The sequence below is a fragment of the Carcharhinus amblyrhynchos genome, chromosome 15, assembly GCF_965287045.1.
Source record: "Carcharhinus amblyrhynchos chromosome 15, sCarAmb.v2.hapA, whole genome shotgun sequence".
Classification (NCBI taxonomy): Eukaryota; Metazoa; Chordata; class Chondrichthyes; order Carcharhiniformes; family Carcharhinidae; genus Carcharhinus; species Carcharhinus amblyrhynchos.
Genome location: NC_137338.1, coordinates 28,118,882 through 28,143,327, shown reverse-complemented (window position 1 = coordinate 28,143,327; position 24,446 = coordinate 28,118,882). Strand labels below are relative to the sequence as shown.

The 24,446-nt window shown below is 41.9% G+C and overlaps 1 protein-coding gene across 4 annotated transcripts in view; it reads left to right on the top strand.

The window, feature by feature from the left end:
• itsn1 (intersectin 1 (SH3 domain protein)) overlaps window positions 1–24,446 on the top strand; it is a 198,043-nt gene that overhangs the window by 54,713 nt on the left and 118,884 nt on the right. For 2 of the 4 annotated variants that reach the window (XM_080203673.1, XM_080203672.1), the window contains exons 5-12: window positions 658–815; window positions 990–1,169; window positions 8,301–8,406; window positions 10,932–11,041; window positions 13,545–13,608; window positions 15,413–15,550; window positions 16,892–16,995; window positions 18,242–18,504. In XM_080203673.1, the coding sequence (XP_080059799.1) occupies window positions 658–815; window positions 990–1,169; window positions 8,301–8,406; window positions 10,932–11,041; window positions 13,545–13,608; window positions 15,413–15,550; window positions 16,892–16,995; window positions 18,242–18,504 (1,123 nt within the window). Of the gene's footprint in view, window positions 1–657; window positions 816–989; window positions 1,170–8,300; window positions 8,407–10,931; window positions 11,042–13,544; window positions 13,609–15,412; window positions 15,551–16,855; window positions 16,996–18,241; window positions 18,505–24,446 lie in introns of all 4 variants that reach the window. The other 2 variants (XM_080203671.1, XM_080203670.1) reach the window with 1 other exon arrangement.

The window sequence follows — 24,446 nt, the reverse complement described above, 5'->3', positions numbered from 1 at the left end:
AGGAAAACTCATGAGCACAAATGTTAATGTAGGGAGCTAAACTATAAGCCAAAGATATCAAAGGGCTTGGTCTCTCAGTATATTTTACTTGGTTCTAAATTACTTACTAATACTTCAATATAAAATTATTTTAATTCTTGACAAAGCGTTTTTGTTCTTTTTTTATGCCCTTGATGTATCATTCATCCAGCACATAGACGCCTAAAGTTAAAGTGTTGTAGATAATGGATGTTTTGTGTAACTCAGGTTTATAATTCATTATAGTTGAAGATCAAGGGTAATAACTAAAAATGTTTACATCAAATTTTCCAGCTCCTGTCTGAAACACCTGTACAAAAGCTATATTCAGGATCTTTTGCAAGCTTGTGGAAATATTTGGATTGTAATTGAAACTATAAACTATATAAATGAGTAGTAAAATTGCTAACGAGAAACAAAAATACTGCAAATGCCTGTAGTCTTATTACAAACACAAAATGCTGGGAATACTTGGTCTGGTAGTATTTGAGGAGAGCGAAACAGTTAACATTTTAAGCCTGTGACTTTTCATCACATTAACTTCTGTTTATCTCTCACCAGATGCTGTCAGACTTGCTGTGTCTTCCACATTTGCAATGACTGTAAAACTAGTTTTTAATGTTCTGTTTCTTTTTAAAGGGCTCTAGCTGACTTGAATAATGATGGAAAGATGGATCAGATGGAGTTTTCTATAGCCATGAAACTGATTAAGTTAAAACTGCAGGGTCATCAGCTTCCCTCTGCATTGCCTCCCATCATGAAACAATTACCAGTAGCCATTTCAACAGCAGGATTTGGTTAGTATCATGTTGTTTTACAAAATAACTTTTCAGTATTTATTCCAATTATCACAACTTTAGATACCAACTTCCTGCAAATTCCTAACTTCATTTTTGTGAACACAATGTGTTTTTTTTTTAAGCTGTATTATACAATATATTAACAACAGTTCTTTTTTTCTCCCCATTAAGGTATTGGTAATGTTTCAGCAATGTCCTCCATGGGAGCAGTAGCACCTTTGTCAATGGCACCAATGCCAGTGGTGGGCATGTCACCGCCATTAGTGTCTTCTGTTCCTACGGCAGGAGTTCCTCCACTAGCCAATGGGGCACCTCCTATGGTGCAGCCTCTACCTGCCTTTGCTCATACAGGTGAGTGTAATTCTGTGGACCAAGTGCAGTTTATTGAAGAATGGACATTACGCAGCAACAACGTTCAAAATAGGAGAAACATCAATTGAGTGAAGCCTGATCCTTTCTCATGGATCAGCTCCAGCTTCCTTCTCACCTTGTCCCTGAATCAATTTTCTCTCCAGTTGTCCCTTTAACCTGTTTTATACTGTCTGCTTCATTGGCTTCCTTGTTATTGCACTGCTGTATTGCTCGAGTGGGGGAAAAAGTCCTATCTGACCTGCCTTTTTAGTATTTTAACTTATACTATTTTTGGACATCATTTCTTAATGGAACAAGTTGCTTGCATCAACTTGAAAACATCAGTTCAATAATCTTCTTTATTTCCAAGTAGGTAATCTTCCCCCAAAATAAAATTATTTGACATCGTGCCTCTGTTTATGAAACGGATGGCAGAGTACAAAAGCTAGGAAGTTAAGATTGATACTTATCAATCAGTGGTTACGACTCAGCTAGAACACTGGCCGATCCTGGCCACCACACTTTAGAAAGGAAGCCACGGTCTTGGAAAAGGTGCAGATGGGATTAACCAGGATAGGGGGCTTCAATCATATGGGAGACTAGATGAAATGTGATGGTTTGCTTTGGAGCAAAGAACGTTTGTACAGATATTCAAAATTGAATGGTTTTGTTTCAAATAGTTCCCATTAGTTACCTGATTGGCAAAATAGCTTGGTAACCAGAGAACACCAATTTAGTTGACAAAAAATTTGGAGATTTTTTTTACTGATTTACTTCTCCTGAGAAATGATGGAAGCAGATTTAGTAGTAATTTTCAAAAGGGAGTTGTAATAAATTTACGGAGGAGAAATTTGCACAGCTATGGGAAAAGAACAAAGTGGTGTGTTAAGTGGATAATCCTTTCAAGCAGCTTGCATGAACACAAATGGCCAATCGAGCACAGGAGGCCATCAATGAGGCGTGTTATATATTTGTTTTGCTTACGAAGAAAAGTCTTAAATCTTAGTGCTGTTTGCATACACCTATGGCTTAGTGGTCAAATTCCCCCTCAACTCGATTTTCAAATTTGCTGACGACACCACTGCCGTGGGTTGGATTGTAAGCAATGATGAGACAGAATACAGGAAAAAGATAGAGAAACTGGTGCAATGGCAATAATCTCTCCCTCAATGTCAACAAAACAAAGAAGATGGTCATCAACTTCAGGAAACGTAACGGAGGATATGCTGCTGTTTATATCAATGAGGATGAAGTGGAAATGGTCGGGAGCTTAAGTTTCTAGGCGTCCAGATTACCACCAGCCTGTCTTGGTCTCTCCACACCGATGCTATAGTTAAGAAAGCCCACCAACACCTCCACTTCCTCAGGAGGCCAAGGAAATTTGGCGTGTCTGTTACGACTTTCACCAACTTTCACAGATGCACCATAGAAAGCATTCTTTCTGGTTATATCTCATCTTGGTATTGCGCCTGTTATGCCCAAGACCACAAAAAAATACAGTAGGTCATGAATGTAGCCCAGTCCATCAAGCAAACCAACTTCCCATCCCTTGACTCTGTCTACACTTCCTGCTGCCCTGGCAAAGCAACCAGCATAATTAAGGACCCCACACACCCTGGACATTCTCTCTTCCAGCTTCCATCTGGAAAAAGGTACAACAGTCTGAAGTTACGTATTAACCAATTCAAGAACAGCTTCTTCCCTGCTGCCATCAGAATTTTGAATGGACCTACCTTGCATTCGGTTGATTTTCCTCTACATCCTAGCTATGACTGAAACACTACATTCTGTACCCTCTCCTTTCCTTCCCTATGAATGGTATGCATTGTATAATGCGCAAGAAACAATACTTTTCATTACATGTGGCAATAGTAAATCAAATGATATACAGAATAGATACGATAGGTCATTTGGCCATCTCAGTTTATTCATCTAAAAACTCTACACTTTTCCTTCCACAGTTTGCATCATGGCCTCCAGTTGTTTAAGTGATGCAGAGCTCTTGTCTTCATGACCTGACATGTAATCATCTCCATATTGTGAGCACTCTTTTGTTTGGCAGAGTTCCTGACATCATTGCCATTTACTAATTTGATTCTACATTCCATTGTCTGGTTCAGTAGTGTTCCTGATCCCATCATCGGCTGCCAGTGAATGCACTACGAGGAATTTGCCATCAACAAGGTCCTGCCAATGGGATTCATCATCCCACTTGATTTATTGATTCCTAATTTTCAAAGACTGGGCACATTTAATACCAAATCATCCAGAACTTTCAACTTTGTGTTTAGCTATTTAAATGGAATCCAACTTTCATTTCTTCACTATTCCTTCCAGTCAGTCCCCTCAGCCTGCCCATTGTCTTTCCTCTTTTACCACTGGTAGGTATACAGTAACTTACTGTGCATTATGTTTTCTTGCACTATACCAGTATTCTTTCTTATTTGCCATGCTTAAAATCTTCCTATTTATGTATATTGTACACTAAAATAAAAGCAGAATACCACAGATGCTGGAAAACTGAAATCAAAGCAGAAAATGCTGTGATAGCAAGTCTGGCAGCATCTGTGGAGAGAGAAATAGAGTTAACATTTCAAAGAGTCATTCAGAGTCTATGTTAACTCTGTTTTCTCTCCACAGATGCTGTCAAACCTGCTGAGTTTTTCCAGCATTTTGTGTTTTAATTTAAGAATATTTGTGCAACTTGTTTCAAGTTCCTGAGTAGCCTCCTCAAAATAAATTATCTTTCCCAGTTTTCTCTCCTCTACTTTACCAGTTTGCATTCAGCTTCTGTGTCCAAGTTAATATGTGTCAAAATCTGCCAGATCTGAAATAGTTCATGTGGGCCCTCTTGCCCCAGATGCAGGAATAACTTGCCTAACAATACCTGTTCATGCTCAAATTTCAACAAGTTCTTATGCATTCCCATTTCTAATTCTCTAGATATCTTCCATGTTCTCCTTTGATTTCTTATATGAATAATTCCTTAAGGATTGGGGATAAATTCACAATTGATTGCAGGCTCTCATGTAATCATTTTAGGCATTGCTTTGCCTGTTAATGAACCTGATGTGCAAGGAGTTGGAACGTCTGATGTGAATAGCGTTGATCAAAAGGAATGAGGAATTGGGTGAAAAGCTGTTCCGTCGTTCATGTTCTCCCCAGTAATGACAAAAGGATGACATGATCCACTATATTTGAATAATGCTTTTGGTGTGCAGGACGATGTCTGAAGGTGTTTTGTGTTAAGGAGGATGCAGCAAAAAGTGCCACGGGTGTGATGGAGAAATAGTGATGCTGACCAACGGTGCAACTGTTTTTAAGAAAAACCTTTAATGTTTTTGAAAGCAGACAAAGAGATAACGTGCACGGCATTTGGAAATGAGTTCGAGAGGACAGCTTCTGCACTGGGTTAATGCTTATCAATGAACGTTGGACCCTTAGAGGATGAGAGGGGGGACTTAGTGATAGGGGATGGGGAAATGGCTGAGGCCTTGAATAACTTTTTTGTTTCGTTCTTCACGGAGGAGGACGTGAATAATTTGCCGGATGTTAGCGATGGAAAGATGGTAGGAGTGGAGGGCCTGAATGACATTATTGTTACTAGAGAGGCAGTGCTCGAAAGACTGGAGGGACTGATTGTGGACAAGTCCCCAGGACCGGATGGAATGCATCCAAGGGTTCTGAAAGAAATGGCGGAGGTGATAGTGGATGCCTTGGTGATTATTTTCCAAACGTCGCTGGATTCCGGGAAAGTGCCGGAAGATTGGAAAACAGCTAATGTTACGCCGTTGTTTAAGAAGGGTGGCAGGCAAAAGGCAGGGAATTATAGGCCGGTTAGTTTAACATCTGTTGTAGGTAAAATGTTAGAATCCGTGCTCAAGGAGAAAATAGCGAGGCATCTTGAGGAGAATTGTTTGATAGAGCAGACGCAGCACGGTTTTGTTAAGGGGAAGTCATGTCTGACGAATTTATTGGAGTTCTATGAGGATGTGTCTAGTGAGGTGGATAGAGGAGAACTGGTGGATGTGTTTCTTGATTTTCAGAAGGCGTTTGATAAGGTGCCGCACAAGAGGTTATTACAGAGGGTCAGGGGGCATGGAGTTGGGGGTAGGGTGTTAGTGTGGATAGGGGATTGGCTGTCAAATAGGAGGCAGAGAGTGGGGGTCAATGGGTGCTATTCGGTTTGGCGGTTGGTGACTAGTGGAGTGCCCCAGGGGTCGGTGCTGGGGCCTCAGCTATTTACCATTTATATAGATGATCTGGAGGAGGGAACCGAGTGTATGGTGTCGAAATTTGCTGATGACACCAAGATTGGTGGAACGGCAAATTGTGCGGAGGGCGTGGAAAGTCTGCAGAAGGATCTAGATAGGCTGGGTGAATGGGCCAGGAACTGGCAAATGGAATTTAATGTTGGCAAGTGTGAAGTTGTCCACCTTGGTAGGAATAATGGTAGGAAGGACTATTACTTACATGGCGAAAAACTGCAGCAGGCAACGGTGCAGAGGGACCTCGGGGTCCTTGTGCATGAGTCGCAAAAACCCAGCCTGCAGGTGCAGCAGGTGGTCAGGAAGGCGAATGGGATGCTGGCCTTCATAGCGAGGGGGATTGAATATAAAAGTAGGGAGGTCTTGCTGCAACTGTATAGGGCACTGGTGAGGCTGCAGCTGGAGTACTGTGTGCAGTTTTGGTCGCCGCACTTACGCAAGGATATTTCGGCCTTGGGAGTGCAGAGGAGGTTTACTAGGCTGATGCCGGAGTTGAGACGGTTGAACTATGAGGAGAGGCTGAATAAACTAGGCTTGTACTCGTTAGAGTTTAGAAGAATGAGGGGAGATCTCATTGAGACATATAAGATGATGAATGGGATGGATAGGATAGAGGTGGAGAAGCTCTTCCTGCTCAGAAAGGACAGTAGGACTAGGGGGCACAGCCTCAAGATAAAGGGGGGGGCGGTTTAGAACAGAGTTGAGGAGGAACTTCTTCACTCAAAGGGTGGTGAATCTCTGGAATTCTCTGCCCATTGAAGTGGCGGAGGCTGCCTCGCTAAATGTATTCAAGACGCGGGTTGATAGGTTTTTGATAGGCAAGGGGATTAAGGGTTATGGGGAGAGGGCGGGAAAGTGGAACTGAGACATGACAGATCAGACATGATCTTATTGAATGGCGGGGCAGGCTCGAAGGGCTAGATGGCCTGCTCCTGCTCCTATTTCTTATGTTCTTATGAACGGTAGGTAACGAGGAAATGGCTGAGGCTTTAAATAAGTTTTTTGGTCTTCACGGTGGAGGACACAAATAGCTTGCCGAATATTAAAGGTAGAAGGATGGTAGGAGACGAGGCCCTTAATGCAATTACTGTCACTAAAGAGGTAGTGCTTGATAGACTAACAGGACGGAAGGTAGACAAGTCCCCAGGACCGGATGGAATGCATCCCAGGGTTCTGAAAGAAATGGCAGAGGTGATAGCGGATGCCTTAGTAATTATTTATCAAAATTTGCTGGACTCTGGGGAAGTGCCAGAAGATTGGAAAATAACTAATGTTACGCTGCTGTTTAAAAAAGGTAGCAGACAAAAGGCAGGGAATTATAGGCTGGTAAGCTTAACGTCTGTAGTTGGAAAAATGCTAGAATCCATCATCAAAGAAGAAACAGCAAGACACCTAGAAAAGAATGGTTTGATCAAGCAGACACAGCATGGATTCATGAAGGGGAAGTCGTGTTTAACGAATTTATTGGATTTCTATGAGGATGTGACTAGTGCGATGGACAGAGGGGAACCAGTGGATGTGGTGTTTTTAGATTTCCAAAAGGCGTTTGATAAGGTGCCTCATAAAAGGTTGCTACAGAAGGTTAGAGTGCACGGAGTTCGGGGTAAGGTGTTAGCGTGGATTGAGGATTGGTTACCTAACAGGAAACAGTTGGAATCAATAGGTGCTTTTCTGGTTGGCAGTTGGTGACTAGTGGAGTGCCACAGGGATCAGTGCTGGGGCCTCAACTGTTTACCATTTACATAAACAATCTGGAGGAGGGGGCTGAGTGTAGGGTAGCAAAATTTGCTGATGACATGAAGATGAGTGGAAAAGCAAATTGCGTGGAAGGCATGGAAAGTCTGCAGAGAGATCTGGATAGACTGAGTGAGTGGGCGAAGACCTGGTTGATAGAATATAATGTTGGCAAATGTGAGGTTATCCACTTTGGTAGAAATAATAGTAGGAGGGATTATTATTTAAATGGTGAAAAGCTGCAGCATGCTACAGTGCCGAGGGACCTGGGTGTCCTTGTGCACAAATCGCAAAAACCCAGTCTGCGGGTGCAGCAGGTGATCAAGAAGGCGAATGGACTGTTGGCCTTTATAGTGAGGGGGACAGAATATAAAAGCAGGGAGGTCTTGCTGCAACTGTACTGGGCACTGGTGAGGCCACGACTGGAGAACTGTGTGCAGTTTTGGTCCCCGTATTTGCGAAAGAATATATTGGCCTCGGAGGGAGTACAGAGAAGGTTCACCTGGCTGATACTGGAGATGAGGGGGTTAGCTTATGAAGAGAGATTGAATAGACTGGGTCTGTACTCGTTAGAGTTTAGAAGGCTGAGGGGTGATCTTATAGGGACTTACAAGATAATGAAGGAGCTAGATAGGGTAGAGGTATTGAGATTCTTCCCGCTTAGAAAGGATAGCAGAACTAGAGGGCACAGCCTCAAAATAAGGAGGGGGGGTGCAGTTTAGAACAGAGTTGAGGAGGAACTTCTTCACTCAAAGGGTGGTGAATCTCTGGAATTCTCTGCCCGTTGAAGTGGTGGAAGCTACCTTGCTGAATATATTTAAGACACGGGTAGATAGATTTCTGATAGACAAGGGAATTAAGGGTTATGGGGAGAAAGCGGGAAAGTGGAACTGATTCACTTCAGATCAGCCATGATCTTATTAAATGGTGGGGCAGGCTCAAAGGGCTAGATGGCCTACTCCTGCTCCTATCCCTTATGGAAGGGAGACTAAAGACAAATAGTGAGATGCTAAGTTGTATATGAAAGGGTTGAGGTGTAAATGGGGAATAATTGAGGTAAGGTAGTTTAGGGTATTGAATGATGGGAAAAAAATGATTGAGAACTTAATAATTTGTTTTAAATATCCAGGAGCCACATTGCCAAAGAGTTCTTCCTTCAGTCGCTCTGCATCTATCAGTCAAGCTAATGGAACAAAACTGCAAAAGGCACAGTCATTTGACATAGGAAACGTCAAGTGAGTTACTCTCCTAAGTTTCATTTCATTTACACTTTTTGTATCACTGAGACAAAGTACAAGTTGCTTTATATGCCTGAAAAATCAAAACAAAGTTGAAATGATACTATTGTTTTCTAGATGAAGCTCTTGTTTAATGATCAGGGAACAAAATGCCTGTCACATCTTGACCTCTCCAATTTGATTTTCTTTTCAACTTCATTTAATTTTGGTAATCTTTTTCAATCCTTCCGGAAGCAAACTTAATGCTTCGCTAACACAATTCACAAACGTAGATACAATTTAAATTCTGCTTTTAACAAACAACAATAGAAATATAATCTAGTTGCATATAACATAGGTGTCAGTGTTCTCAAATGTATGACCCATTGCTGCTTCTGATAAGGGCATAGTGTATGCTGATTATGTTTTGTGCAGGAACACTGCATTATACTGACAAGGGACTGTGGGATGACATTGCAGTACTATGTTTCAAACAAAGTAGGAAGAACTTCAAGCATATGAAAGAAAAATACGCGGTGTGCTGAGAGATGATGATTAAAACATTAACGTTATATCCCTAGCATATTACATGTGTCTGTGCTTGACTAAAGTGCATCAGAGAGAAGAAATCACTCAGGTAATACACTGCGTGGTCCTTGATGTGGAGATGCTGGCATTGGATTGGGGTAGGCACAGTAAGAAGTCTCACAACACCAGGTTAAAGTCCAACAGGTTTATTTGGTAGCACGAGCTTTCGGAGCTTCAAACATATTCTGAAGCTTGCTTTAAAGCGTAATAGCTTTGACTTAATGGCTTTGGAGAGCTTGCCAGCAATCATTTAGACTGGCGACAACTTTTCCATCAGGTTGTATCGTTTTAAGACCCGCCATCTTAATGATGAGGCAGTGTAGAGGCAAGGAAGGGGAAAAAAAAGGAAGCAAATCCTGGTCTCTGAAACCCACTACCTCTTTGGGAAGCCCTCTCCCATGTGTCCAAATGTCTTCAAGTCAAGAATTAGCCTGTTGAACCATATAATGACTCATGCACAAAAGTTGTGATGCTAGGTCAAAGTTATCCTTGAATCGAGGGACTGCTGTCAATGACGATGCTGTTACCAACAATGGTTAATATTTTGATTGGATGTTGTGAAGAAGTATTGAACTAACTTTAAAATTTAGAATCCTTCGCCTTCAATTTGAAATCTAAATTAATTTTTGATAGGAAGGTACGAAAATATCCTACTTGGGTATTTCATGATAAATCTTGACTCTGGCCAAGAACCTCCAGCTAAATGTTCCACCAATCACCTATTCTTAAACCACAACGAAAGCAACAGTGCACATTGAACCATAAGCCATCCCAGAGTAAACAAATGAAGTTTTAAAAGCTGCTGTTTGACTTTCATGACCAGGATTTCTTCAAGCCAACCTTGACAGATCACCAAATGGAAGCAGTCAGTGAGAGAGATTGTGTGCCAACGAAGAACAGAGATTTGTGACCTCCATTGTTGATGGGGAGCAAACGTCAGAATTGGAGTTGTCACCACTGGGCAAGGCAGCAAAGAAGCCCCGAGGTTTCTAATCCAGAGTGCCAACTTGGGATACCTATTGGAAATTTGTGTAATTTCCTGCTGGAAACTGGCTTCAGGTCATGAGTTTGAAAAACCCCCATCCTTATTCTTTTAAAAAGTAGGCTTATTTAGGTTCAGTTCTGAATATTAAGATTATTAATTAGAAATTACTGTTGGTAGATTAATGTCTGAGTTCATACATCATTCTATTTATTGTTTCAAAAAAAAAACTGGGCTTCATTTTAACATGGACACAAATTTGTGAACTTATTATTCATCCACTCATATCACTGAAAGTAATTTATAGCCGACTCTTAGTTGTGGATATTTTATTCTAGCCTCAAGTGATTATTTTGGACATTGTCCATTAAGTTGGTGACCAGTGGAACTCCCATTTATTATTCCCGTTACACCATCCTCAGAGCAGATAATCAGCCTCCAGTGTATTCCAGTAATGATATGACTGATTTTATGAAGTTGCTGTGTGAATGGAATAGATGGTCCTGCATTTACACTCTGGAGTATGCTATACTAGAGCATTTTCTGTGTTTGCCCACCTAAAATGAAACCACTCGAAAAAGGGCCTCATTCTCTAGCTTTGCTACTGAGTCTTTCTTTGTGTCTCTGTTAAGTCAAGATTAGATCGGCAGAACTAACTTTTAGGACTTTACGTTTCTTGAAATGCCCAGATAACACACTACGATTACTTGCCAAAAGAAAATAGTGTAGAGAACAAGCGGCATTGCATCGGTAATGCAACAGAGAACTAGCATGAATTTTGACTTGTAAGTTTTATTTTCAAAATTTGTGTTGCAATTTAATGAGCATAAACTTTGGTTAAACTTATTGTATAAAAGAGGAAATGTATTGAATATTTATTGTTTGCAAGAAAAAATGCTATGAGGAAAAATTGAATCCATGGGATGTTACTGTTTAATTGATTGTTCTTTTTTTTCATTGTGGTGTATTTTAGTGTGCCACCTATGGTTGCTGGTGTAGAATGGGCTGTTCCACAGTCATCTAGGTTGAAATACAGGCAACTTTTCAACAGTCATGATAAAACAATGAGTGGACATTTGACAGGTAGGAGCTTTAGCAAATGGATCATTCCATTTCATTCTAATAAGCTAATTAAATTCAGTGGAAAGATTTGACTGCATTCTCTAGAAAGTGATGAGAAATAACTTCACTCTCTTTCTCTGCTTCACCATTCACACTTTACAAAATGTTTTCAATCTCTCGAGTAAGATTTTTTTTTAAAATTGAGATTTGCATTTTTGTTATTCATTCATGACAAGGCCAGCATTTATTGACTGACCCTAACTGCCCTTGAGAAGGTAGTAGTGAGTCAATGCCTTAACAATTGAGTGGCTTACTGGGCCACTTCAGAGGGCAATTAAGGGTCAGTTGCATTAATGCAGGCCTGGAGTCTCTCATAATCCAGACTGAGTAAGGGTAACCAATTTCCTTTCAGAAAGGACAGGATGAACTTTTTACTCTGGTCAACCACAATTACAGTTGCTTTATATTCCAGATTTATTTAACTAATTGAATTTAAATTCCACAACTGGCAAGAGAGGATTTCAATTCATATTTTTGGTCATTAGACCAAGTTTCTGCTTTACTAGGCCATTATCAGATTCACTCTGCTACCATTCCTATATTAGTATCCTAATCCTTATATACCAACAAATCTGCCTTTACTTTATTTGGTTTCTGAAACCTCGTTGGAAACCTGATTCAAACCTGTTTGCACAAATGCCAAACTCCTTAACCACCTTAATTTGACTGCTGTCAGGACAAACCACTTTTCAGTCTTTACAACTTCTAATAAATTGCCATATATTCATAATGGTACCTCTGCTGTCTGTTCCTGAATTTTTAATAATCTGAGAAAGCAATCCATCCATTCCAGGGCTCGTATCCTCTCTGACCATGTCAGCTTGCAGGATTTCACAGATTTGTCAGAGCCATCACAAGGGGCTTAATCTTCGGGCCGCTCTAGAACAATGGTGACAGGTACTATGAGTTCTTGCTCTGATCTTAAAATTAGTTAGGACTCCAGATGAAAATGTAATGAAACTGCTCCGGCCAAGTCTTTGACCTTCAATGTATTCCTTTCGTCTGGATAAAGGACCTGTTGTTTAAAATAGACATTTCTTCTTAATGAGCTTTTTTTTTTAGAAAAGGAAAAAGTTACCCCCACCCCAGGTTTTTAAAGAATCCTGTAATTCTTCAATGGTATTAAAAGACTAGGGCTTTCATGCCTGTGATTTCTTGCAACTTTAACCTTGGAATGACCATGACGGAAATGAATGGATGGCTTGTACTTCCACAATGCATGAAAAGGCATGTTGTCAATTATTTTGAATCATAGAATCCCAGAGTGCAAAAGCAGGCCATTCAGCCCATCGAGCCTGCACCACCATAATCCCATCCAGGTCCTGTTCCCATGCCCCGCGCATTTACCCTGGCTAGCCCCCAGGGCCATTTTAAATTGGCCAGTCCATCTAACCCGCACATCTTTGGTCTGTGGGAGGAAACCAGAGCACCCGGAGGAAACCCACACAGGCACAGGAAGAATGTGCAGATTTCACACACGCACTGATCCAAGCTGGGAATCGAACCCAAGTCCCTGGCATTGAGTGCTAACCACTGTGCCACTGTGCTGCCTTGTTTGTCCAATTAATGGATATGTTTTTAGGAACTCCATAGGCCAAAGAGGCTGTTGGTGCAGACTGTTATCTTTTTGTCCAGGAATGGGGTGGTGTATGAGGGGTGAGGAAGAGAATTGGTGAGTTTTGAAGAAGTTAATTGCTACTTCACAATTTTTTTTCTTCAAAAGCGTTTGAGAAGGATTTTATTCTTTCAATATTCTTGCACAAAATAACATGTTAAAACAATGAACAGTTCATTTTTTTCACGTTTATATTTGTTAATTGCTACTTACTGCAATGCACATTCCACATTCTGATTGCATCTTCACTTCCACTCTGCTGAAAGTTGTTCATTTTAACCAATCTGATCTCATTTTGTGGGGCTTCCTATGTAAAATCATGTCTTGAATGCAAGTGCTAGAAATGGTGCAGAAAATCCTCAAGCATGTTATCCGTTCAATAGCTGTAATTTGTTGGTTTATTCTAATAATCCCTCTGTGTACATGAGTAATATCATTTGTTTTCACCTTTTTTCTAATCTTAAATGCTTTTTATTTTCCTCCTTTGTCTGCAGCTCCTGCTTTCTTAATCTTTCCCTTTTTCATTTTTCTGCCTTATTCATCTCACTTTCTGTATAGCATATTTATTTTTAGATCCTGAGAAGAAATGGCCTTGGCTAAAAATGGCAGCCAAGATTCAGTGATTATTTCTTTTCTCCCTTTGAGCTTGTATTACAAGCTCACTTTTTTTTTTCTAGTTCCATTTAGTGCATTTTTTCGCAGAAGATGGAACTCCTTGAAGTCATAAATATTATCATCTGCATCTCTATTCCAAGTAGCAATTTGTCAAATTACAGGAATGAATGAAATATGTAAAACATTTCACAATGCAGTAAACAAAGCTGAATGGAGACATTTTCATTTTTACAGGTCCACAAGCAAGAACCATCTTAATGCAATCCAGTTTACCGCAGGCTCAGTTAGCATCCATATGGTAAGTATTTTCCCAACAAATCATTTACAAACAAATTATTTCCTAAGATCTGGCATGAGAATTTGAACAATCTACTTGTCAGAGAGATGATGCACGAAGCTTGAGTTACTTGAATCTGTGACTAGATGTAGGACAGATGATTGTTTAGGATAGAATCTCTTTTGCTCCTCTCATCACATTTTCTCCCCTCCATTTTTTTAATTCATTCATGGGATGGGAGTGTTGTTGGCTAAGCCATTATTTATTGCCCATCCCAAATTGCCCTTGAGAAGATGGTGGTGAGCTGACTTCTTGAACATTGCAGTCCTTGTGGTGTTAGGTGCATCTGCAGTGCTGCTGGGGAGGGTGTTCCAGGATTTTGACTCAGCGTCAGTGAAGGAATAGCGATACATTTCCAAGTTAAGATGGCATTTGGCTTGGAGGGGAACTTTAGGTGGTTGTGTTATGTGTCTGCTGCACTTGTCCTTTTAGAGGCTCGAGGTCATGAGTTTGGATGGTGCTATTTCAGAAACCTTGGTGAATTGCAGTGTATCTTGTAGATGGTTCACACTGTTGTCACTATGGTGGAGGGAATGAATGTTTGTAGGTGGGGTGCCAGGTCATTAAGAATACATCTGCTGAGTAGAAAGTATACAGTTTTCTCCTGTCTAATTGCTAACAGGATGAGCAGTGCTTTAATTTCCCGTTCCCTTGCATAGAAGTATCAAGTTTCCACTCCATACCTCCCTCTAAATAGAACAACTCAGATTTTGAATTAGCTGTATGTGGTATCCGGGTCTAAAATTGATAATGTTCTGTAACTGTGTGGCTGAACATTTTTGACAGTCATTAAACCATTTATTAACATGAATCATCTGTAGTTCAGATGAATCTTTCACTTAGAACCTGTATTCAGATCCATCTGGCTATTATGTGATGAAAGGCTCATTTGGTGGCAGTAAAGATCCTGTGTGAAAATTGTTTGGGAAGTTGTAATTGTATGCATGAGCTTCTTGCACAAAATTTCTTGGTTATTCTGTGTGGAGATAGAGTTTGAAAGGTACTGTCAAAGAAATCCTTGAGTTGCTGTAATGAATCTTGTAGATGGTGCACACTGCAGTCTGCTACTGGTGGAGGAATGAATGCTTCGGCCAGCGGGTGGGGTATTGAACAAGGGAGCTGCTTTGTCTTGGATGCTGTCAGGTTTCCTGAGTGTTGATGGATTTGCACTCATCCAGACAAGTGATGAGTATTCCATCACATTCCTGTTTGCCTTGTAGATATCAGAAAGAATGTGGAATTGCAGCCTCAATTGTCTTGATACTCCAAGCTTCCCTTCATAGCTGTGTTTCTATGAGGAGAGAAAACCCCGAGGGAAGAGCTTCTCTGAGTACTGTTTATGCAGATTCTAATCCTGGCTTCAGAGGTTTTATACCTCGGGGTAAACATGGGTGTGGTAGGGTTTAAAAATACCTCCAATGAAACACATTCATCAGGCCACCAAAAGATGGTTAAAGCTATTAAATTTGTTTTATAAATTTTATTTTATGTAGAGTAAGAAGTCTCAACTACAGTTTAAATTCCAACAGGTTTATTTGGTGTCATAAGCTTTTGGAGCATTGCTCCTTCATTAGGTGAGTGGGTAATGATGCAGGAGCAGCACTCCGAAAGCTCGTGATACCAAATGAACCTGTTAGACTTTAACCTGATGTTGTGAGACTTCTTACTGTGCCCACCTCAGTCTAATGCCAGCATCTCCACAATACTTTATGTAGGCCTATTTCATTTTCCACCTTCCAACAAATCTCTTGTTAATTCCCTACAGGAACCTTTCTGACATAGATCAAGATGGAAAGCTTACGGCAGAGGAATTCATTCTGGCTATGCACTTAATTGACATGGCTATGTCTGGGCAGCCTTTGCCTCCTGTACTGACTCGAGATTTGATTCCACCAACGTTTAGGTGAGTTGCCTTTTGATAGTTAAATTGATACAACTTCTGGTAGTGGTAGTTCCAGTTTTAGCTGAGATTTTAAAAAGGCTAATGTTATGTTACACATTAGACTGTTGTAGGTTAGTTTGCAATTTATTTGTGATTTAGATCAAACTTGGAAAGAAAATTGGCCATATGTCACTTTGAATTTATGATGACCATTAAATTTGTGAAGTAATGTTTAAAAATTGTTTCTGAATTAGGACAATGTAGTTGAGGGCTGAAATTTAAGAGTTTTGGACATTAATTGATGACACATTGAACAGAGGAATGAGATTTGTGACTGTTCTGTTGAGCATACGGTTCATACTACATTTAAATCTAGTCTCTAACCTTAAACATAACCTTGATCATATTTATACCATATGGAGTATTGTTTGGAAACATTGCCATACCTTATCCAATTAGACAGAACGGGAAATCAACCTACTTCATTGGTCTTAATCAGTGTCACTGTATGCTGGTCACTTGAAGACATGAAAGAAAGCCCAAGTTAATTGATTCTCTCTGCCTGCTTCCACATGAGGGAGTGCCACATCTTCAGTTGCTAGACCAATGTGAAAAACACCTTCTTTTCATGACTGCCAATATGTCTCAAAGTGCTCGACATCTAAGATTACAGCTACCTTTTTAATGTGTAATTATTGTTGTAATGTAGGAAACGTGGCATCTGATTTGCACACAGCAAGCTTCCACAGCCTATAATGACCAGATAATCTATTTCTGTGCTGATAGTTGAGGGCTAAGTATTGCCCAGGACACCATCAATCTTCAAAATACCGGCGTGGAATCTTTTTAGGGCTACTTTACCTGTGGGTGGAGGGTGGAAATAGGACTTTGATTTAATATCTCATCCAAAAGACAGCTCTTCGGACAGCTTGGCACTCTCTCAGTATTGGAGTGCCATCCTTGATTTTTGTGTCAAGTCCTGGAATGGGACTTGAACACTCAACTTTGTGACTCAGAGGCAAGAATGCCAGCCACTGAGCCACAGCTGACTCATAGCACGATGCAGCTCAGTAAAAGATAAATTGCTCTGTCGGATTACGTCCTATGATTCTGATGCATGGTGCTGGAAACCCAGTGCATTTTGCTTTAAGTCACCGCACCATATTTAGCAAAGCATTTGTCTAAAATAGTTTTGCTTCATCAAGGAGAAAAAAATGAATTTTGTGTTTAAATTAGTAAGAGATTATTTGTTGTTGTGGAGTGTTTCTTTTTGTATCGACTGCGTACAATGAATTGTATTTAACTCCTTACTTTGAAATCACTTAGATGTTACAGTCCAACAGTTCTATTTGAATATTGCAGAAGAGCCAGGTCTGGTAGTGGAATGTCTACAGGAAGCTCATTGAGTATTGATCAAAGGGTACCTGAAGAACCACAAGAAGAGGAAACTGAAAAGAAATTGCCTGGTAAATTGTCTTAATGGTGCGGAGTATTTTCAGTGTGAACTACATCTTGCTTCCATTTCCACCTACTTAGTGGACATCAATCGTCCAGTATTCCTCCTCATTCCTGTTGAGACAAATTTCTTGTCACCTTGCTGACAGCCTACTGGAGATTTCCATTTCTTCAATTTGGATTTTAGTTTGTAGTGGAGCAAAGTGAAAGATGGACTAGAGAAGTAAACATACTGAACTACTCTTGGTTACCAACTAGTGCCTTGGGTTGTTCCATCATCTGGGAAAAGGTTGGGGGGTGGAGTTGCAGTTGGAGATTAATGGGAGGTACGTTTTATTTTCATCAAAATCGTGAGCTGTATCTTCCATTTATTACATGCGCCAATTCTGTTGGATAATGTTAAATTGGCTTGAAAGGAGAAGACAAAAATAGGAGTTGAGGGCAGTTTTTATCTCTCAGGAATCAGCTTAGGGGCCACTTCTGTTTACACTATTGATGATTTTGGATATAGGCCAAGGTTGAGCAGTTTGGAAATTTGTACATAAAATTGGAAGTACACTTAATTCTTTAGAAAAGGAAGCTGCAAAGGGATATTGATAAGTTAGAGAGTGCAGTAAAAAGCAGCAGATGGAATTCCATGTCAATGTGACATGATACTTTTTACTTTTACAAAGATAAACATAAGCCATGTTTTCCTTTTAAGTATGTTTAATGCTACCTAAGGTCAGGAAAATTGGAGGATGTAGATTCCCAGGACAACATTGTGGGCCAATTAAAAACAAAAATAATGAAATTATATAGAAAATATCAGATGAACTTGTATAAATCATAGTAATGCCTTCATTTAAAGAACTAAGCATAATTGGATTCCTGATTATCAGAAGACTGTTGAGACTTGTGACAGTATATAACTCACCTAATGTGAGGAACCTCTCCTATCCAAACTGATGCCTGATCTTTGACGTCGTCAGCAGCATTGGGAAGCTGAGTGGAAGACTAGTTTAAAAACAGCTGGTGGGGTTTGCAGTACAAAGCAATGAAAGCATAAAAATATTTTAAACATATCTTCAGTTATCTAATAGAATAGCATGCAGCGACTTTTAGTAAATGGGATATGAGGAACAAAAATGAGATGACCTGGAAATGGGGGACGGGGAGGTTATTGTGGTCTCAAATGGCACATCTGTATTTTGAGTGCAGTGGCATCTTTTTTCTGTGCATGTACTTAAGCTGCTTCTGAACCCAACCTGTTTGCAGTGACATTTGAGGATAAGAAGCGTGAGAATTTTGAACGCGGAAATCTTGAACTCGAAAAGCGACGGCAAGTTCTTCTGGAGCAACAACGCAAGGAGCAGGAACGTCTTGCCCAATTGGAACGAGCAGAGCAAGAACGGAAAGAGCGTGAGCGGCAAGAACAAGAAAGGAAAAGGCAGATGGAACTAGAAAAGCAGCTGGAAAAACAACGCGAGTTTGAGCGACAGAGGGAAGAGGAGAGGAGGAAAGAAATAGAAAGGCGGGAGGTAAACTTTGGACAGAAATATTTTGGTGATTTTCAAATCTAAAATTAAAACGAGTAGATACAAGACAATAAACTTCACAATTCTGCCTTTGTGATTAAGATTCATTGCACTTACGCTGCTATCTTATTTACGTGTCTGCTGTGCACTACTTTTAAATATTAGTACAGAACAATTGGGTTTTTCTTTGAGTGCTTTTTGAAGCATCCTCATGAATCAGGTGAAAAACCTGCACAAATTGAAAATTGGAGCAATTAGTTGTTCTGTGGAATTAGTTTCAATAGGACCACAACTTTTAAAAAATACTGGTTCTACTGAGTGGCTAGAGTGACTGTTGAATCCTTGGAGGACGAGAGGGGGGATTTTATAGTGGGAAACGAAGAAATGGCTGAGACTTTAAATAAGTTTTTTGTGTCGGTCTTCACGGTGGAGGACACAAATAGCTTACCGAATATTAAAGATAGAGGGTTCGTAGGAGATGAAGTCCTTAATACAATTATTGTTACTAAAGAGGTAGTACTTGGTAGACTAATGGGACTGAAGGTAGACAAGTCCCCGGGACCTGATGGAATGCATCCCAGGGTAGTGAAAGAAATGGCAGAAGTAATAGCAGATGCGTTGTAGTTATTTATCAAAATTCGCTGGGCTCTGGGGAAGTGCTGGCGGATTGGAAAACAGCTACAGTTATGCTGCTGTTTAGAAAAGGTAGCAGACAAAAGGTGGATAACTACAGGCCAGTTAGCTTAATGTCCATAGTTGGAAAATGCTAGAATCCATCATTAAAGAAGAAATAGCAGGACACCTAAAAAAGAACGGTTTGATCAAGCAGACACAGCATGGATTCATGAAGGGAAAGTCATGTTTGATGAATTTACTGGATTCTTATGAAGATGTGACTATTGCGGTAGATGGGGGAACTGGTGGATGTGGTGTTTTTAGATTTCCAGAAGGCGATCGATAAGGTGCCTCTCAAAAGATTGCTGCAGAAGATTAGGGTACACAGAGTTGGGGGTAAAGTGTTAGCGTGGATTGAGGATTGGCGATTTAACAGGAAGCAGAGAGTTGGAATAAATGGGTGCTTTTCTGGTTGGCAGTTGGTGACTTGTGGCGTGCTGCAGGGATCGGTGCTGGGGCCTCAACTGTTTACCATATACATAGACGATCTGGAGGAGGGGGCTGAGTGTACGGTAACAAAATTTGCTGATGACACGAAGATGAGTGGAAAAGCGAATTGCGTGGAGGGACACAAAGTCTGCAAAGTGATTTGGATAGGCTGAGTGAGTGGGCAAGGACCTGGCAGATGGAGTATAGCGTTGGCAAATGTGAGGTTATCCACTTTGGAAGAAATAATAGTAGGATGGAATATTATTTAAATGGTGAAAAGTTGCAGCATGCTACAGTGCAGAGGGACCCGGGTGTCCTTGTGCACAAATCGCAAAAACTCAGTCTGCAGGTACAACAGGTGATCAAGAAGGCAAATGGAATGTTGGCCTTTATAGTGAGGGGGATAGAATATAAAAGCAGTGAGGTCTTGCTGCAACTGTATAAGGCACTAGTGAGGCCGCAACTGGAGTACTGTGTGCAATTTTGGTCCCCTTATTTGTGAAAAGATGTATTGGCCTTGGAGGGAGTACAGAGAAGGTTCACCAGGCTGATACCAGAGATGAGGGAGTTAGATTATGAGAAGAGATTGAGTAGATTGAGCCTGTACTCGTTGGAGTTTAGAAGGCTGAGGGGGGATCTTATAGAGACATATAAGATAATGAAGGGGCTAGATAGGGTAGAGGTAGAGAGATTCTTTCCACTTAGAAAGGAAACCAGAACTAGAGGGCACAGCCTTAGAATAAGGGGGTGGGGGGCAGTTTAGAACAGTTGAGGAGGAACTTCTTCTCTCAGAGGGTGGTGAATCTCTGGAATTCTCTGTCCATTGAAGTGGTGGAGGTTACCTCCTTGAATATGTTTAAAGAACAAAGAACAACCCAGCACGGGAAACAGGCCCTTCGGCCCAATGAGCCCACGCTGCCGCATCTTCCTACACCTACCCTGCCCTATGTGTATGTGAGTGGAACCCCTAATGTAGCCAGATTCAGGGGAGAATAGTGTCAGTTTGGTACACCAGTCAGCCTAAGAGCACATCTTTGGGGTGTGGGAGGAAACCAGACCGCCCAGAGGAAATGCACGCAACCACAGGGAGAATATGCAAACTCCCACAGACACAGGCCCAAATCCATGTATCTGCACAGCTAGCAGTGCTAGTCACTGAGCTGTTGCGGTGCCCGTCTGCTGGTCCAGGATTAAGCATACACAACGACACAAAGTACTAGGCCACTCCCGGAACCTCCAAGAGCAGCCCATGCACGATCCACCGTGTGCATGCCCCTCGCTTGACAACAAGGTGGACCGACACCTGTGGAATAAAAAGACAAAACATTAACATGTAATACTACATTTTCGGTGTCGTCCCGAGGCTCTGACCCTATTTAATACCCTCTACTATAACCCTCCATCCTTGTTTCGCTCATGTGTCTATCTAAGTAAACCTTAAACAAGTCCAACATGCCTGCCTCCACCACCCTACTCGGTAGCGCGTTCCATACCCCCATGACCCTCTGCGTGAAAAACCTTCCTCTCGTATCCAAATTATACTTCTCCCCCCTCACCCTTAGATTGTGACGTCTCGTAATTGTCCCCAATCTAGGGAAAAGCCTACCACTGTTGACTCTATCTATTCCCTTCAGTATTTTATACATCTCTATCATATCCCCCCTTAATCTCCGTCTTTCTAAGAAGAGCCCCAGTTTCTTCAACCTTTCCTCGTAACTCAGTCCTTCCATGCCAGGCAACATCCTGGTAAACCTCCTCTGCACCCTCTCCAGGGTCTCCACGTCCTTCCGGTAGTAAGGTGACCAGAACTGGACGCAGTACTCCAAATGCGGTCTAACCAACATTCTGTACAACTGAAGCATTAGACGGCAGCTCTTCCTCTATACCCCTTCCTATAAAGGCTAGCATTCCATAAGCTTTCTTCATAACCTTCTCTACTTGTGTTGACACCTTCAGAGACTTGTGCACCTGAAGTCCCAGGTCCCTCTGTATTTCTATACTCTTAATCGATCTACCTTTTATCACGTAACTCCTTCCTGCATTATTCCTTCCAAAATGCATCACCTCGCATTTGTCAGGATTAAATTCCATCTGCCATCTATCTGCCCAATATACCAACCTATCTATATCCTGCTGTGTCACCTGACAGTCCTCCTCAGTATCTGCCAATCCTGCCATCTTGGTGTCATCCGCAAACTTGCTGATCACACCACGTACGCCCTCTTCCAAGTCGTTTATATATACTACAAAGAGGAGAGGTCCCAGTACTGAGCCCTGCGGCACACCACTAGTGACTGACGTCCAGCCGGAAAAGGACCCTTCCACTACTACTCTCTGTCTCCTATTGCCCAGCCAGTTTTCGATCCACCTAGCTACCTGTCCTTGTATCCCATGTGCCTTAACCTTTTCTACCAGCCTACCGTGAGGGACTTTGTCAAACGCCTTACTGAAATCCATATAGATGACATCAACGGCTCGCCCATCGTCAACCGTTTTTGTCACCTCCTCGAAGAATTCTACCAGATTCATAAGGCAAGACCTCACCCGAACAAAGCTATGTTGCGTATCCCTAATCAGATCGCAACGCTCCAAATGCTCATACATCCTATCCCTAAGAATTTTTTCCAATAATTTTCCTACCACCGATGTCAAACTCACGGGTCTATAATTACCAGGGTTATCCCTACTACCCTTTTTCAACAGCGGTACCACATTAGCTACCCTCCAGTCCTCTGGGACCTCACCTGTGTCCAAAGAAGAGTCAAAGATTTGCGTCAGAGGCCCAGCAACTTCATCGTTCACCTCCCTAAGCAGCCTGGGATAAATACCATCAGGCCCCGGAGCTTTATCCGTTTTTATGCTACCTAAAAACCTTAGCACTTCCTCCCTCGTAATGGATATTTCCTTCCACTGATCTACAGCTCCCTCCAAGACAGTACACGACACCAAACCCCTCTCTTTCGTGAATACCGATGCAAAGTATTCATTTAGGATCTCCCCCATTCCCTCAGACTCGATACATAGCTCCCCTCCTTTGTCCCTAAGAGGACCAATTTTCCATCTAACCACTCTCTTGCTCCTAATATAAGAGTAAAATGCTTTTGGATTTTCCTTAATTCTATCAGCCAAAGCCATTTCATGCCCTCTTTTCGCCCTTCTAACTCCTCTTTTTAGCTCCCTCCTACTCTCTCTATATTCCTCCAGCGCACTCTCCGTTCCCAGTTGTTTCGACCTAACATATGCCTCCCTCTTCTTCCTAACCAAGTCTTCGATACCCACTGTAATCCACGGCTCTCTAATCCTGCCTTTCCCATCCTTCCTCTTTACCGGCACATGCCTTTCCTGCAACATTATCAGTTTGCCCTTGAAAGCCTCCCACTTACCAACCGTGGACTTGCCAGCTAACAACCCCTCCCAATCAGTGTCCTTCAGCTCCCTTCTAATCCGGCTATAGCTCGCCTTCCCCCAGTTCAGCACCCTCCCCTTCGGACGGCACTCATCCCTTTCCCTTTCCATTTTTATCCTAAAGTAGACGGACTTGTGGTCACTGTCAGCCACATGTTCGCCTACCTCAATCTCAACCACCTGCCCCGGCTCATTTCCCAACACTAAATCCAGTAGAGCCCCCTCCCTAGTCGGGCTAGTTACGTACTGCTCCAGGGACCCTTCCAACACACATTTTACAAACTCCTCCCCATCCGTACCCTGAGCTCTAGGCACCTTCCAATCCACTCCAGGAAGATTAAAGTCACCCACTACAACCACCTTATTCTTTCTGCACCTATCTAAAATGCCTCTGCAAATACCTTCCTCCACTGACCTCGGGCTGTTGGGTGGCCTATGGTATACCCCTAGCATCGTAATCTCTCCCTTTTTATTCCTTGACTCAATCCCTAACTCCTCCATATTGTCTTCCCTCTGCACTGCTGTGATGTGCTCCTTTACTAACAACGCCACCCCACCACCTCTCTTCAACCGTCCTCTGTCACACCTAAAACGCTTATACCCAGGAACATTCAGCTGCCAGTCCTGACCTTCACGTAACCACGTCTCCGTTACTAACCTCCTTATCCCTGATAATTTTCCTTTCACCCAAATCTACCCTATCACCCAACTCACTCCCGACCCCAATGTCTAATGAACTATCAGTCACATTCCCTTCCCCATTAGTTTAAACCCTGCATAAACACTCCGGCTAACCTCCCTGCTAAGACATTTGTCCCTCTCCCATTCAAATTTTCCTCATCCCTCCTGTACAGTTGCCCTTCTCTCTCAAATACTTCCCAGTGGTCTACAAAAGTAAAGCCCTCTACCTTGCACCAATCCCTCAACCATGCATTCAGCTGCATGATCTCGTTATTCCTAGCCCTGCTGGTACTAGGCAGCAGCCCAGAGAATGCCACCCTGGAGGTCCTGCTCTTCAGTTTGGACCCCAACTCCCTAAATTGCCTGCGTACATCTATCCTATTCCGCCTTCCTACGTCCCTCTCCCCTGCGTGTATTATTACCTCTGCCTGGGTCCCCTCCCCTTCCAAAATTCCCTCTATCCTTTCCGTTATGTCCTGTACCCCTGCTCCAGGGAGGCAGACCACCATCCTGGAGTCACGCTTCTGCCCACAGAACCTCCTGTCAATTCCTTTGACCCTCCCATCCCCTACCACTATCACATTGCCAGCCCCCTTCTGTCCCTCTAAGTCATTCTGGCCGTCCTGTCTATCCTTTTGTGCCCTTGTCAATGAATCTTGGGGGGGGCCACTGGGGAGGTCTGTGGACCAGGACTATTCTTCTTTTTCCCCTTCTTCTTTTTCCTCTTCTTCCTCTTAACAGTTGTCCACCCATCC